This window comes from Garra rufa, chromosome 20 (genome assembly GCF_049309525.1).
Source record: "Garra rufa chromosome 20, GarRuf1.0, whole genome shotgun sequence".
Taxonomy (NCBI): Eukaryota; Metazoa; Chordata; class Actinopteri; order Cypriniformes; family Cyprinidae; genus Garra; species Garra rufa.
The window spans coordinates 1,184,209-1,198,614 of NC_133380.1; the positions used below are offsets into that span (position 1 = coordinate 1,184,209).

Consider the following 14,406-nt stretch of genomic DNA (forward strand, 5'->3'; position numbering starts at 1 on the left):
AAAAGGTTTGAATTTTAAGTTTTATATCTTGCAAATAATAACTTGAAATTAATAACTCACAATTGTTAGATATAAACTCGAAATTCAGAGAAAAAAAAGTTGAAATTCTAAATTTATATCTTGCAATTCTTAACTCAGAATTAATAACTCACAATTGTTAGACTTACAGTTTTATAAATAAAAAATCGAAATTCGAAAGTTTATATCTTACAATTATTAATTCAGAATTAATAACTTACAGTTGTCAGTTGTTGTATAGTATGAGAATAATAAGAATAAAATAATTCTTGAGCAGCAAATCAGTATATTAAAATGATTTCTGAAGATCATGTGACACTGAAGATGAGTAATGATGCTGAAAATCCAGTTTTGATCAAAGAAATAAATTAGAGTTGAACAGATATTCACACAGAAAACAGTTATTTTAAATGATAAAATGATTTCAGATTTTGACTCTATTTTTGATCAAATAAAGTCATTAGAGACTCTGTCTGACCTGCTCTTCCGTGTCGGTGAAGTCCAGATCCAGCCTGTTACTGTGCTCCGGCTCAGGGCTGTAAACCGGCTCTGGTGCTGGCGGCGGTCTCTCCGGGTGTCTGGTGGTCTGTCTGGGCGTCACTTCCTGTGTTCTCCTGTAGGAGGTTCTGCCGCGCAGGAAGTCTGGTATCTGGTGTCCCCGCGGCAGGCCGTTGTCGTGTGCGCGTGCGGTGACTGCGCTCTCGTACCTGCGCAGCTGGATGCGATGGCCGTTGATCTGCGGCGACGATGGCCCGCGGCCGCGGTTGAGGGCGATCTCGTGTCCGCGATGATGGGTGGAGCCGGCGGGCGGAGGGACGGCCGGAGGAGCGTTCGAGACCACGTTGGAGGTGTGAGATACTGGAGGTTCCTGGTAACGGGGGACGTGACCCTGATTGGGTCGATCCGGACTGCAGATCACTCCCAGATCTTCAGCGTGAGTGCAGTCGCTCACACCCCAACCGTTCGATCCACAGTCCGACAGCGAGCTCTCCGAGCCCGAACACAAGACGTTATCCAGCCAGATCGGACCTGAACACACAGAGAACCAGAAATACTCAAGCACTGAGAGAAGATGCAAGCTGTGATTGAACAACATCAGATGAAGACGACAGTCACATTATTTAAGTGCTTTGCAAAATAAAGATAGAACGAACATGGAATGAACAGCCCATGTAAAAAAAAAAAAAGATAATTGCGACTTTTGCTTTAATTGTTTTGTTTTTAAATTGTGACTTTTTTTATCTCACAATTGAAAATGTCATAAAAATGTATCACTTTTTTCTCACAACTCTGACCTTTTTTTCCTCGGCATTCTGATTTGCAATTCGCAAATAACTTGCAATTGTTATTATAAACTCAAGCTTAGAATCAAATTTTATTTTTGCAATTAATAACTCGGAACACAATTAAAACTGACAAAAAAAGTTGGAATTCTTAATTTACATCTCGTAATTAATTACAATTGTTAGATATAAATTCAATATTTTCAGAAAAAAAGCTGTAATTCTACGTTTATTTCTTAATTCGGAATTAATTACTCACAATCGTTAGATAAAAACGAGAAATTTTAAGAAAAAAGCTGTAATTCTACGGTTATTTCTTGCAATTATTAACTCGGAATTAGATATAAACTTGAAATTCTGAGGAAAAAGTTGAAATTCTATGTTTATTTATTGCAATTATTAATGCAGAATTAATTACTTGCAATTGTTAGAGAAAAACTTGAAAATTTGAGAAAAAAAAAATTGAAATTCTTAGTTTATTTCTTGCAATTATTAACTCTGAATTAATTACTCACAATTGTTAGATATAAATTCAATATTTTCAGAAAAAAAGCTATAATTCTAAGCTTATTTCTTAACTCAGAATTAATTACTCACAATTGTTAGATAAAAACGAGAAATTTTAAGAAAAAAGCTGTAATTCTACGTTTATTTCTTGCAATTATTAACTCGGAATTAGATATAAACTTGAAATTCTGAGGAAAAAGTTGAAATTCTAAGTTTATTTCTTGCAATTATTATTAACTTGGAACTAATTACTTGCAATTGTTTCACAAAAACTCAAAATTTTAAGAAATAAAGTTGGAATTCTTAGTTTATTTCTTGCAATTATTAACTCTGAATTAATTACTCGTAATTGTTAGATAAAAACTTGAAATTTGGGGAAAAAAGTAGAAATTCTAAGTCTATTTCTTGCAATTAATAACTCAGAATTAATAACTCACAATTGTCAGATACAAACTCGAAATTTAGAGAAAAAAGTAGAAATTCGAAGATTACATCTCATGAAAATGAAAAACTTGTGTATTGCGATATATTGCAATTGTGAGGAAAGAGAGTCAACTGCGCGATAAAAACCCAGCAGGCACCAGATGTCAGACCTCAACGTTGGACAGATGTTGACTTAACGTTGGATTTTGGTTACACAAACTAAAAACTAAATATCATAACATATTATAACGTTGTGTGCCTGCATCTAACATTTAATGGGCAGGAACATGATCGTAAGTGTTCATATTTCTCTATTTTATTCCCATCTTACCGCGTCCCTCGCCGAACTTGGCGCTGTGAGCCCAGGTGAGTCCACGAGAAAAGCCCAGTTGGCGGCACACCACGTTGGCCAGATTGATGTTGACCTCATCGTCACACACGGTTCCCCACGCGCCGTTATACAGCACCTCCAGCCGGCCCTCGAACTTGCTCCCGCCGCCCACCAGACGCACCTGGAATCCCGGGATCCCGCGAGCGAGCGGAGCTACGGCGAGGAGCAGGAGGAGCGGCTGGAACACCATCGTCATCGTCATCTTCCTCTCTGCCTGCGGTCAAACATGCAATGACACATCAACCTTAAAACAACATCTGGCATCCTGCCATCACATGCAATCAGAGCTAATGACTCCTGCCAGCAGTAATTAACCCAGAGCACAGAGCAGAGAAGACAAAGACAAGTTCAAATTAACCAGAGAAGAGAAGATGGCTGGATCATGCATGTATGTTTGAGCGGTCTGAGGCCATCATTGTCACGTTCACAGCTGCATGTGTGTTGTGTGTTGTGTGTTATATCACAACCCAAACACAACCACAGACGTACAAACCACACACACATTCCACTTAAACGCTTAGAATTAAAACTCGCTGAGGACTGCAGCTCATGGCGGATTGGGACTTTATGGGAAACCTCAGCCAAAAATCAACCATATGAGAAGATATTTCAAGAAATGTATAATGAAAGTCAATAGGGTTCAAAATATCTTAATCTGAGTTCACATCTAATCTAAAGCCAAAATAACTCACAATTGTTAGATATAAAAGTAAGACTCCAAAGGTCACGCTGGATAGAGACTTTATAGTGAATTTCACCCAAAAATCAACGTTCTGTCATGATTTAGAAGATATTTTGAAAAACGTCCATGTTTTCTTATGCGCACAGTGAAAGTCAGTGGAGTTCAGTGTTGTTTGCTCCTAAATGTTCTTTCAATTTTGTCTTCAGCCGAAGAAAGAAACTCCGGTTTAGAATGATAGAAAGTAAAGGATGACAGAATGATCATTTTTAGTGAAGCGGCACTTTAAATTCAAAGATGATGAGATTCTGATGCACAAATACACAATTATTTACATGCAAGAAAATCCTAGAGAAAACTAACAGAGGAAAACAGACAGAAAACCCCAGAAACTTGATGAAATATGTGTGAATGCTCTGCAGAGAAAAACAGTCAGTATGTGTAGATGAATGTGACGATTAGAGGAATGAGCAGTGACTCACCTGTCAGAGCGACGCGTGTGATCAGACCAGAGCTGCTGAAACACTGACCCAGAGTGAGATGGAGAGAGAGTTAAACCTCTGACAGTCAGCTACTGCTCGCTCTCTCTCTCTCTCTCTCTCACTCACTTTCCCTTTTTTTTCTTTTGGTTTATGTAAAGCCGACTTTTTTTTTCTTCACTGAATTGTTTTATAAAGTGCTGTTTTAAAGTGACACACTCATTTTTTATCTCAACGTGCAGCACAGTTTCACAACTCACTTTTGCAGATTTTTTCAGTTTATGGACGAGATTCAAGGGCTCTTTTCACATAAAACTTAAAGAAACACCTAGAAACAATGGAAGCTTGTTTCTACCACAAAATAAAAAACTAAAAATGCTACTTGTGACTTCTCGTCTCACAGTTCTGAGTGAAAAAGTAATAATTGCAAGATATAAACTTGCATTTGTGAGAGAAAAAAAACAATCACCTTTGGCAGTAAAAAAGTAAACTCAGAATACTGTGGAAAAGCATAATTGCAAGATATAAACTGAAAAAACTCTGAATCAAAAATTCTTTAATATCTTTTGCATAGTCCTATACTTCCTTTCTTTTTTTCAACTTTGTGTTTTGTTTTAACAGTCCTGTCCGTTCTAAATCGAAGTCCCGAACTGAATCAAACGATTTGTGTTTTGCAAGCCGATGTTCCGATGTGATCAAATGATTCCCTCTCCAAAGTTAATCTGAATCAAAAGATTTGTGATTTGCATGCTGAAGTTCCATCTGATTCAAAAGATTCGCGATCTATGGCTTTAACTTCTCGATCTGAATTAAAAGATTCGCGATTCACACAAATTTCTGATCTGGATCAAAAGATCTGCAAACCCATTTTGAAGTTCCGATCCAAATCGATTTGCTAAACTGCTCCGAAGTCCTGATCTGAATCAAATGATTCATGATTCGCACTCCAAAGTCCTGATCTGAATTAAAAGATTTGCGATTCACCCTCCGAAGTTCTGTGAACTTCAAAAGATCCGTGAACCCATTTTGAAGTTTCGATCCAAAGCGATTTGCAAACCCACTCCGAAGTTCCGATCTGAATCAAACGATTCGTGTTTCGCGAGCCGACGTTCCGATGTGATCAAATGTGACCCTGGACCACAAAACCAGTCTTAAGTCGCTGGGCTATACAGGTCCTTCTCAAAAAATTATATAAGGAATTTTGGGTTTTCATGAGCTGTATGCCAAAATCATCAATTTTAAAACAATAAAAGGCTTGAACTACTTCAGTTGTGTGTAACGAATCTAAAATATATGAAAGTCTAATGTTTATCAGTACATTACAGAAAATAATGAACTTTATCACAATATGCTAATTTTTTGTGAAGGACCTGTATTTGTAGCAATAGCCAAAAATACATAGTATGGGTCAAAATTATTGATTTTTCTTTTATGCCAAAAATCATTAGGAAATTAAGTAAATATCATGTTCCATGAAGATTTTTTGTAAAATTCCTACTGTAAACCTATCCAAATGTAATTTTTGATTAGTAATATGCATTGTTAAGAACTTAATTTGGACAACAAAAGGTGATTTTCTCAGTATTCTGATTTTTTGCACCCTTAGATTCCAGATTTTCAAATAGATGTATCTCTAAATATTGTCCTATCCTAACAAACCATACATCAATAGAAAGCTTATTTAATGAGCTTTCATACGATGTATATATCTCAGTTTTGTAAAATTTTACCTTATGACTGGTTTTGTGGTCCAGTGTCACAAATGATTTGCACTCCAAAGTTCTAATCTGAATCAAAAGAGTTGTGATTCGCACTCTGAAGTTCCGATCTGGATCAAAAAATCTGTGAACCCATTTTGAAGTTCCGATCTAAATCAAATGGTGTGGCATATGCAAAGTTCCGATGTGATCAAATGATTCGCACTCCAAAGTTCTAATCTGAATCAAATGATTCACGATTCACATTCAGAAGTTTAAATCTGAATCGAAAGGTTTGTGATTCGCGCACCAAAGTTCCAATCTAAATCGATTTGCAAACCCGCTCAGAAGTCTCAATCTGGATCAAATGATTTGCGATTCACACTCCGAAGTTCCAATCTAAATTAAAAGATTCACAATTCACCTTCCAAAGTTGTGATCTGGATCAAAAGATCCGCAAACCCACTCTGAAGTTCCGATCTAAATCAAATGATTTGCAATAAGCAAAGTTTCGATCCAAATCGATTTGCGGACCCGCTCCAAAGCCCAGAAATGAATCAAATTATTTGCGATTTGATCCCGATCAGATTTTTATTGCTATGGACAAACACTGAAGGAATAATTCAAGGACTCTTTTCACACAAAACATAAACACCTAGAAACGATGGAAGCTTGTTTCTGACAGAAAATAAAAAACTAAAAATGGTATTTGAGACTTCTTATCTCACATTTCTGGGTAAAAAAGTCGCAATTGCAAGACATACACTTGCAGTTGTGAGGAGAAAAAAGTCAGGATTGTGAGAAAAAAGTAAACTCTGTAAAAAAAAGCATAATTTGCAAGATATAAACTGAAAAATGTTATGAGATTTATGAGATACAAACTGTGAGGAAAAAGTCATAATTCTGTGTTTATATCTCATAATCGTAATTTTGCCTTAAAAATGCGATAAACAAAATCCAGATTGTGTGACAAAAAGTTGCAATTAGAATTAATACCTTTTTAATTTTTAAAAAGTTTCCTGTTCCATGGCGGAAACAGTCTTCTATAAGAAACATTGTAATGTCCTAAAAACACCGCATAGCAACAAAATAACAACTTTGGAAAACACTGCATGGCAACGCCTTGGAAACCGTCCAGGGACAGTGGGTTTAACACTGGAAAGCATCACTCATGTTTCCCTCAGTAGCCTAAATGTAAAAATGTCTTTATGATAACCCTGATTGTGAAATGAAACTAGTGGATCATGTTTGTCAGTCTCACCTCTCAGTCTGCTTGAGCTATAATTTAACACTGGGATCTCTGGCGCGCGTCCACACCCAAAATGAGTGTGTGAGAGAGAAATAAACACACACACACACACACACACACACACACACACACACACACACACACACACACACACACACACACACACACACACACACACACACACACACACACACAGTCTCTCTCTCTCTCCAGCAGATCCTCACTATCATCACGTCCATGGTCCATCGCTTGAGATGAGGAGGAGGAATCAAAGCAGACTGACATCACGCTTCTAACTCAGTGACTCATTTATGAGCGACTCCGCAGATGATTAAAGTCAGACGAGGGTCTTAAATGACTGATGCAGACTATTAATGGAGCCACAGACGCAATAACTAGCCTTTCTTCTGTAAGTTATTCGTGTAGGCAGCGTTTAAAATGAATGATTGTTCCATAACACGTCTACATGTCTTTCTGGTAGCAGTGGCGCCCTCTGCTGGAGAGAGCAGGATGTTTCACTCGTGAATTCATTATTAACGCTGCTTTGTGTTTGTTCACCGCAGTGTAAACGAGGCTCTTTGAAGCTGATTTAACGACAGCAAACGCCACCCACCTCGAGAATGAAGACATGAGCAGAACCCAATGACGGAGGGCTATTGCTGCAAAACCTCATAATATTTGATGCTGTTGCTAAGACGAGTTTATTGCAAATAAACCAGTTACATTCACTGAGCAACATGAGCAAATAAATACAATCATCTACAGCACCACATGCCATCAGCCATAAACCACTGTGAAGGCAAACAATATAAATATTCATTCTTTTAAAATAATTTCTGTTTTCATTTTGATTTTAGTTAAGGTTGAGAGATATAACTATCAAATCCACGTTTTAACTTTAGATGAACATTAAAAACCTACACCCTTGCATTTGATCTCATTTTGTGACTTTTCTTTCTGTTTTAAAGATGTTTTCTTTGGATTGTTTAACTACTGGAAAGCAAATGTAGGCAAAAAATAAATGAATTAGCAGTGAAAACTATGGCTACTCTTACTATAATAAAACTCTGTTCATTTTTGTATCCGTATATTGCATTTTCTTTCCCTCTTTGTTTGGTTTTGTACAAACAAAACCCAATCTGCGATCTGAATCAAATTATTTGTGAACTCGCTCTTTGTGTTGTGGTCTGAATCAGGAGAGAAATCTGCACAGATCAATTAATTTTTTTTTTTTTTTACAAGCCAAAACAGCTCTAAACAAATATGTGGCTGGATTTTGATGTGAGAGACAACAGGAGATGAACTTTTTCACTGGAGGAAGCGTTATTATGGATTATGGACTCGTATTTTAGATTTTTAAAAAAAAGTCTTAATGATTTGTTTCAGCTTTTGTCTTCTCCAGATGTTAACCGATGGACTGGAGTGATGTGGATTACTTGTGGATTATTGTGATGTTTTTATCAGCTGTTTGGACTTTCATTCTGACGGCACCCATTCACTGCAGAGGATCCTTTGGTGACACAGTGATGGAATCACACATTTATCCAAATCTGATGAACAAACAAACTCATCTACATCTACATTTTTGGGTGAACTACTGATTTAAAGAACACAAAGACGTGCAACTGGTTTAACCGACTGAAATTTATTCACTTTTGTTTAATACAATTTTACAGCTGAATCATGAACATGACATTGTTTGTAATAATGACTCAAACAATAGTTTCACAGTCTTAAACAGAGAATGTTGATCACAGGATTCAGATCTGCTGGATAATCAGAGGTTCAGTGTTTTGGTTGTTTTCAGCAGGTCTGATCACACACATCTCTCCAGATCTGAGGAGTCAATCACAGACAGTAACTGCATCTATTTCTAGCGATTCTTGTCTGAGAATGACTGAGCTGTTTGTGTCCTGGATCCTGAACGCAGCATAAAGCTCCTGATCCTCAGGAAACTCAGCATCAAACATGTACAAGAGTTTATACTCTGGACTCAACATATAGAAGCAAACAGAACCAGCGTCTCGGTCCACAAACACACCCAGTTTACTGATGAAGTCAGATTGAATTGATACAGCTTTTTTGTTGTGATGAGCTGCACACATTTTTGAGCAACGTAAACTCCACGATATCTTATTGCGTCCCAGATGTACTTGATCACCCTTTCCTTTTCTCTTTATCCCCTTACAGGCCACGCCCACATGCACGACCGGACCAATCACATCCACGATAAAGAAGCTTCGTCCAATCAGAGGCTGGCAGCTCAGGACCTGGTTGCACTTGTCGAATCTCTCGTCATTAGCATCGGCATTACGCTGTTTCCTCGTCTGACAACTGACTTTAGTGTTGTTCTCGCTCAGAGAGAGGTATTCATTAGCCGTCTGAGGGTCAAAGCTGAGTGCTTTGAAATCTATAAACAGAGAAAAAATTCAGCTTGCATTGGCAACAACAGTTCTCAAGATGTATTATAGACCATACCTTATATTACTGTTCATTTCTCTTTAAAAACAGTGTTGTGTACATAGCTGTGTTACTGTGAAACTGGTATCAAGAATAGTGAAATTTCACTGCTATCTAAAATGTTAACATCATACCAACTATTACTTCCAGCAAACTACACATGATATATCACTATTTTCAAAACAATTACTCAAAAGATTTTGGTCATATTGCCCACTCCAAATAATAAATAATCATGACTTCAATATTGACTAAAACAAATGATTGAATTTCACAATAATAATATTGACCAAATGTAAATTTTTGCCATGTCCAAGTAGCTCTAATTTTAACCCTAAAATCTTGATGTGGATTCAATATCATATGTGTATGTTTAAACTCACATTGATACAGTCCTGGTTTGTGACCACATTCTCCTCCAGTGGAAATTCTAGTTAGTGTAAGGATTAAGGTTAGTATGGGTCAGTGTGTTGAATCACAAGAGAAGAGTAGAATCACAACATACACAATCATAATATACATTTAAAGGGATCATGAAATAGATTACACAGATTATTGAGAGGTTACTCTATAATAAAAACATACTGTAAATTTCAGAACTCAAAACTAACTTCAGCATTTAAAATTCAAAGCAAATTATATTCTTTCCACACTGAACGTGAAATTTTTTTAGAATCAAAACAATTGATCCCTATGGGGCTATTCACACCATGCATGAACATTCACATTTATTTTTAATCCTGTGTGTCAGTTTTTTGGCGTAAAATAGCAGAAGGCGATCAATCATTTCGTGCTCGGTGTGAAAGCACCATTCGTCAGCGATTTGCCTCAATTTTTCGAGCCATGCTCAGTGTGAAACAGTCTTAACACTGTAAATAGATGACTTGATTTAAGTTAGTTTTAATATGCCTGTGGTCATAGAGCTTTTTGGTTTTTTGGTCGGGTAAATAGACTTTCAAGCTGTGAAGAAGCGCATGGATACGATGCAATAAAGTTTTCCCATCACAGCAGTGGGCAATTACGCCTCTTGAAACTGAGTTTTTAAATAAAAATAAATGAAGATACACAATTGTCATTTTTACAGATACTCAAACTTTTTGGTGCAAAAAAACCCATTACAAAACAAACCTTGACAAGCATAACATACAACATAAAAATCTGAAACTGCATTCATGATCCCTTTAAACACTTTTTTAAACATGAATGGATAATCTCTCTTCCCGAATGCAATGCATTCATGTTTTAATCAGTGTCAAAACAACACCATATAATGATTCCTGAATACAGTGTCCAGACTAGTTCATAAAATCCTAAGTGGTCTGTGTTTAAGGATCTATGCTCTTTAGTAGCACTTGTAGTTTTAACTATAACACAAGTAAACATACAGTTTGTAACATATCAGTAGACAAACCTACTGAGCAATAATGCTAGAGGCTGTTTATGAATGGTAACCACCTACTGGTGTAAAAATGACCAGAATCAGAGTCAAAGTCCTCACTACTAGTCTCACGGGATGCAGTGGATGTATATATCAATCTTCCATATAATGAAACAACAGCAGAGACAAGCTACAGTACCTCAGTGAGAGCAGCTCTTGCTGTAGATTCTCCTGTCTGAAGTGTCTAAGATCATTATAGCGCAGGTCTAGTTCTCTCAGATATGAAGAATTGACTTTCAAAGACGACAGCAGCTGATAAACTCCTTCTGTAATCTGACAGCCTGAAAGCCTATAATGCACAAACACATCAATATATTCTGCCAAATTCTCCTCTTTATCTGTGTTTAGACTCTGATTAGTTTGTCTTACTTCAGAACTTCAAGATGACAGTTAGGACTCTGCAGTCCATCTGAGAGTATCTTCACTCCTGAATCCTGGAGAGGATTGTCGCTCAGGTCCAGGACTCTCAGATTCAGGTTTTCTCCAGAAAGCACTTTCCTGATCTGCTCCATGTCCTGACTCTGGAAGTTATTGTGGCTCAGGTTCAGGATCTCAATCTGGCAGTTTAGATCACAGAGTGCTGTGGAAAGATGCTCCAGTGCAGACAGACCCAGACCATTGTGGCTGAGATGGAGATGAGTCAGGTGAGAGTTTGGGGATGTCAGGTAACGCTTCAGGATCTCACAGTGCTGCTCTGTGATGCTGCTTCCTTTCAGTCTGTCAATGTTGCATTAACACTGTTACAATCTTGCATTAAAACTCAAAATGTTACTTATAAATGTTCAAAGTTTGTTTTTAACCTGTTACAGTTTTGGACTGAAACTGTAACAATTTTGCATTTAAACTTTAGAAAATTCAAATTTGATTGGGAATATTTCCTCAAACATTCTGAAGATGTTTAACATCACAGTACTTACAGAGCCTTTCTGAAGCATGCGATGGCTGGAGAGAATCTCTGAAACCCGTCTAAAGTGATGTTGTATTTCCTGAGGTCAAACTCTTGGTGTTTCGTATCTGACATCACAAACTGGTGAGCCAGAAGTGAGCACTGGAATGGTGTGAGAGGCTTAATGGACTGTGAGCGTTCAAGCTCATGCATTGCTTGCAAGAAAGACTGATTCTTGAGCTCCACCAGGCAACGGACTAGACCGATGCATCTCTCAGAAGACAGACGTTTATTCATCAAAGTCTTAATGTACTTGGCCACCTTTCTGTGATCATCTGAACTACAGCTCCTGTCTGGAGGGAGGAATCCTTCTAGTAACCCTCTGCTGGTATCACAAGAAATCCCAAAGACAAAGCTGTTAAAAAGGTCCAAGTGACCATTTCTGCTTTTCAAGGCCTCATCAATCAAAAGCTTGAGAAAACCACTCAAACTAGACTTCTGCCTCTTTTTAGCTGAACTTAATTCCAGGGAGTCTTGATTTCCTGATAGAAATTCTTGAAATGCAAACATGGCTGCAAAGAACTCCTGGATACTGAGATGAACAAAGCTGAAAAGTTTGGTGTCAGAAAACGGAGATGTGCGTTCTGAGACACAGGTAATAATGCCAGCATACGGAGACAATTCACCAACAGAGATGTTATATTTCATCAAGTCTTCTTCTTTGAAAATTACATAATCTTTCTGCAGAATCCCTTCGTCTGTTTCCTTCAGTTGTCTGTATGCCAGCTCTGCCAGTTTCAGAATCACTTCTTTATGTTTCTGGAGAGCGTCTTCTTGTGACAGCTCTTGTCCTTGATATTTCTTGTGGCTCAGCTCAGTCTGAATGAGCAGATAGTGGATGTACATTTCCGTCAGACTTGAGGGCATGTTTCTATCTTCATTTAGTTTTTCAATAATGTCTCTGAGAACAACCGATGAAATCCAGCAAAACAGAGGGATGTGGCACAATATCCAGAGGCTCTTCTGATTCTTCAGGTGACAGATGACTTCTTTCCTTTGCTCTGGATTCTCAAACTGCTTCTTAAAGTACTCCTCCTTTTGCTCATCTGTGAATCCTCTGATCTGTGTGATGTACCCATGTATGAAGATCTCAGTCGGAAGCTGTATAGCTGCGACGGGACGGCTGGTGATCCACACGTTTGCAGATGGAAGCAGTTTTCTTCGTAGAAGGTTTACTAGAAGGACATCCACTGTGGCTTCTTCAGTCACATCCGACAAAAGGCTGCTCTGAAAGTTCAAATCCTTCTTATATTCATCCAGACCATCTAGGATGAACAGAACTTTCCTATTGCACATCCATTCAGGGATCTCTCTCGCCTCTCTAAACTCAGAGTAAAACACACAGATCAGATCAAAAAGACTCTTTTCTCCTGTAACCAAGTTCAGTTCTCTAAACGGGAGCAGAAACACAAAGTCTAGCTCTTGATTTGATTCTCCTCTTCCCCAGTCGAGGACAAACTTCTTCACGGTGAGCGTTTTTCCAATTCCAGCAATTCCTTTAGTCAAAACGGTCTTTATGTTTCTGTTCTTGCCTAGAGGCGGTCGAAGGATTTGATTATAGTTGATGACTTTCAGTGCTGATGTGTCTAAATCATGTGTCGTCTCCATCTGCCAGATCTCATGTTCTTTATTGATGGGGTCCGACTCGTCATTGATGATGAACAGTTGCGTGTAGATCTCATTTAGAGACACTGGCTGTGATTCACTGCCCTCTAAAATCCACTCAGAGTCCTCCATCATTCTAGATTTCATCTCACTCTTTATGTTCTGAAGAACTTCTAAAATCCAGGACAATGTTGGAAAGTTATATCATTAACAGAAGCATCACACTTATGAATAAACAGTGTTCTATGAAAATATTCCTACCATGTTTGTTTACCGAGGTAGAGCGAGACACCTGTGGCTGAAAAAACAAATACACACACATAAGCATACACATATCTTAAATGATCAGTATTAGAGTATGTTAGTGATCAGACACTCACCACATGTAGGTTCATGTTAACATCACCAGTTATGTTGGTTTGCACCAAGTTTGGAGCAAATGCTGTACAACCATCCTTCAGGTCAATTGTGGAGTTATACTGAATATTCGGGTTATGAATCAGTTGTCCAGGTGATAAAGAATTACTATTATTATTACTATTATCAACTTGTGGAAGATTGTTATGCTGTTGAAATGTCATGTTTCCAGAATGTGTTTGAACGCTGTCAGCATCTGTTTAAAAAATTAATAATTTATCAAAACTGTGTAAATATTAAGGATTGAGCAAATTATTGTCTAACAACAAAATAAATGTCTTCTTACTTTCGATACGACTCTTTTTTGGTGACATACTTCCCCCACATTCATCCTCTTTCCAACCGTCTTCCAATCGCTTTGCCATTCTGCCGTGTCAAAAAAAGAAAACCAGTTCAACTCTACCGCACTTAAATGTGTGAGATAAGATAAATATCCTTTCTGTACTTAATCCAATTTTATTGTCTTTGCTGCTGAGCGTCAATGATCCAATTTAACCATACTAATAAGCAAAAATGAACTGCAAAAGTACCACCAGTAGTGAGCACTTGTGAAGATAGTAAAACATACACACAGTAATTATGAAACAAATCGACATATTTGTACTAGACAAGTGTGAAATGAATGTGAATAAAAGTTTATACTCTGAATTCCATGTGGATTTAAACAATCTCAGAAATTCAAAAAGTGTTACGTTGTGCTCCGCACTCCCCTACATATTGTAGCTTTAGGTTTGAACTTGGAGTTCTCTTATGAACAACATCGTTTAGAGCAGTGGTTCTCAAACTTTTTTGGTCACGCCCCCCTTTAAACCTT

The 14,406-nt window shown here is 37.7% G+C and overlaps 2 protein-coding genes across 2 annotated transcripts in view; both read right to left on the bottom strand.

Moving 5' to 3' along the window:
• The window catches only part of LOC141293575 (lysyl oxidase homolog 4), a 30,506-nt gene extending 26,617 nt beyond the window's left edge, over window positions 1–3,889 (bottom strand). Inside the window, exons 1-3 of the mRNA XM_073825601.1 lie at window positions 3,784–3,889; window positions 2,563–2,836; window positions 497–1,047 (exon numbers count right to left, since the gene is read on the bottom strand). Coding sequence (XP_073681702.1) covers window positions 497–1,047; window positions 2,563–2,824 — 813 coding nt within the window. The 5' untranslated portion in view covers window positions 2,825–2,836; window positions 3,784–3,889. The remainder of the gene's footprint in view (window positions 1–496; window positions 1,048–2,562; window positions 2,837–3,783) is intronic.
• A 4,466-nt stretch (window positions 3,890–8,355) lies between these two features.
• On the bottom strand, window positions 8,356–13,961 carry LOC141293804 (protein NLRC3-like). The gene is made up of 8 exons (XM_073825867.1): window positions 13,879–13,961; window positions 13,556–13,788; window positions 13,437–13,473; window positions 11,542–13,348; window positions 10,994–11,341; window positions 10,764–10,913; window positions 9,570–9,616; window positions 8,356–9,136 (listed from the first exon to the last, which is right to left on the bottom strand). Exons 1-8 carry the CDS (start codon window positions 13,955–13,957, stop codon window positions 8,571–8,573), a joined length of 3,267 nt encoding a protein of 1,088 aa, XP_073681968.1. The 5' UTR covers window positions 13,958–13,961; the 3' UTR covers window positions 8,356–8,570.
• Between the last annotated feature and the right edge of the window lie 445 nt (window positions 13,962–14,406).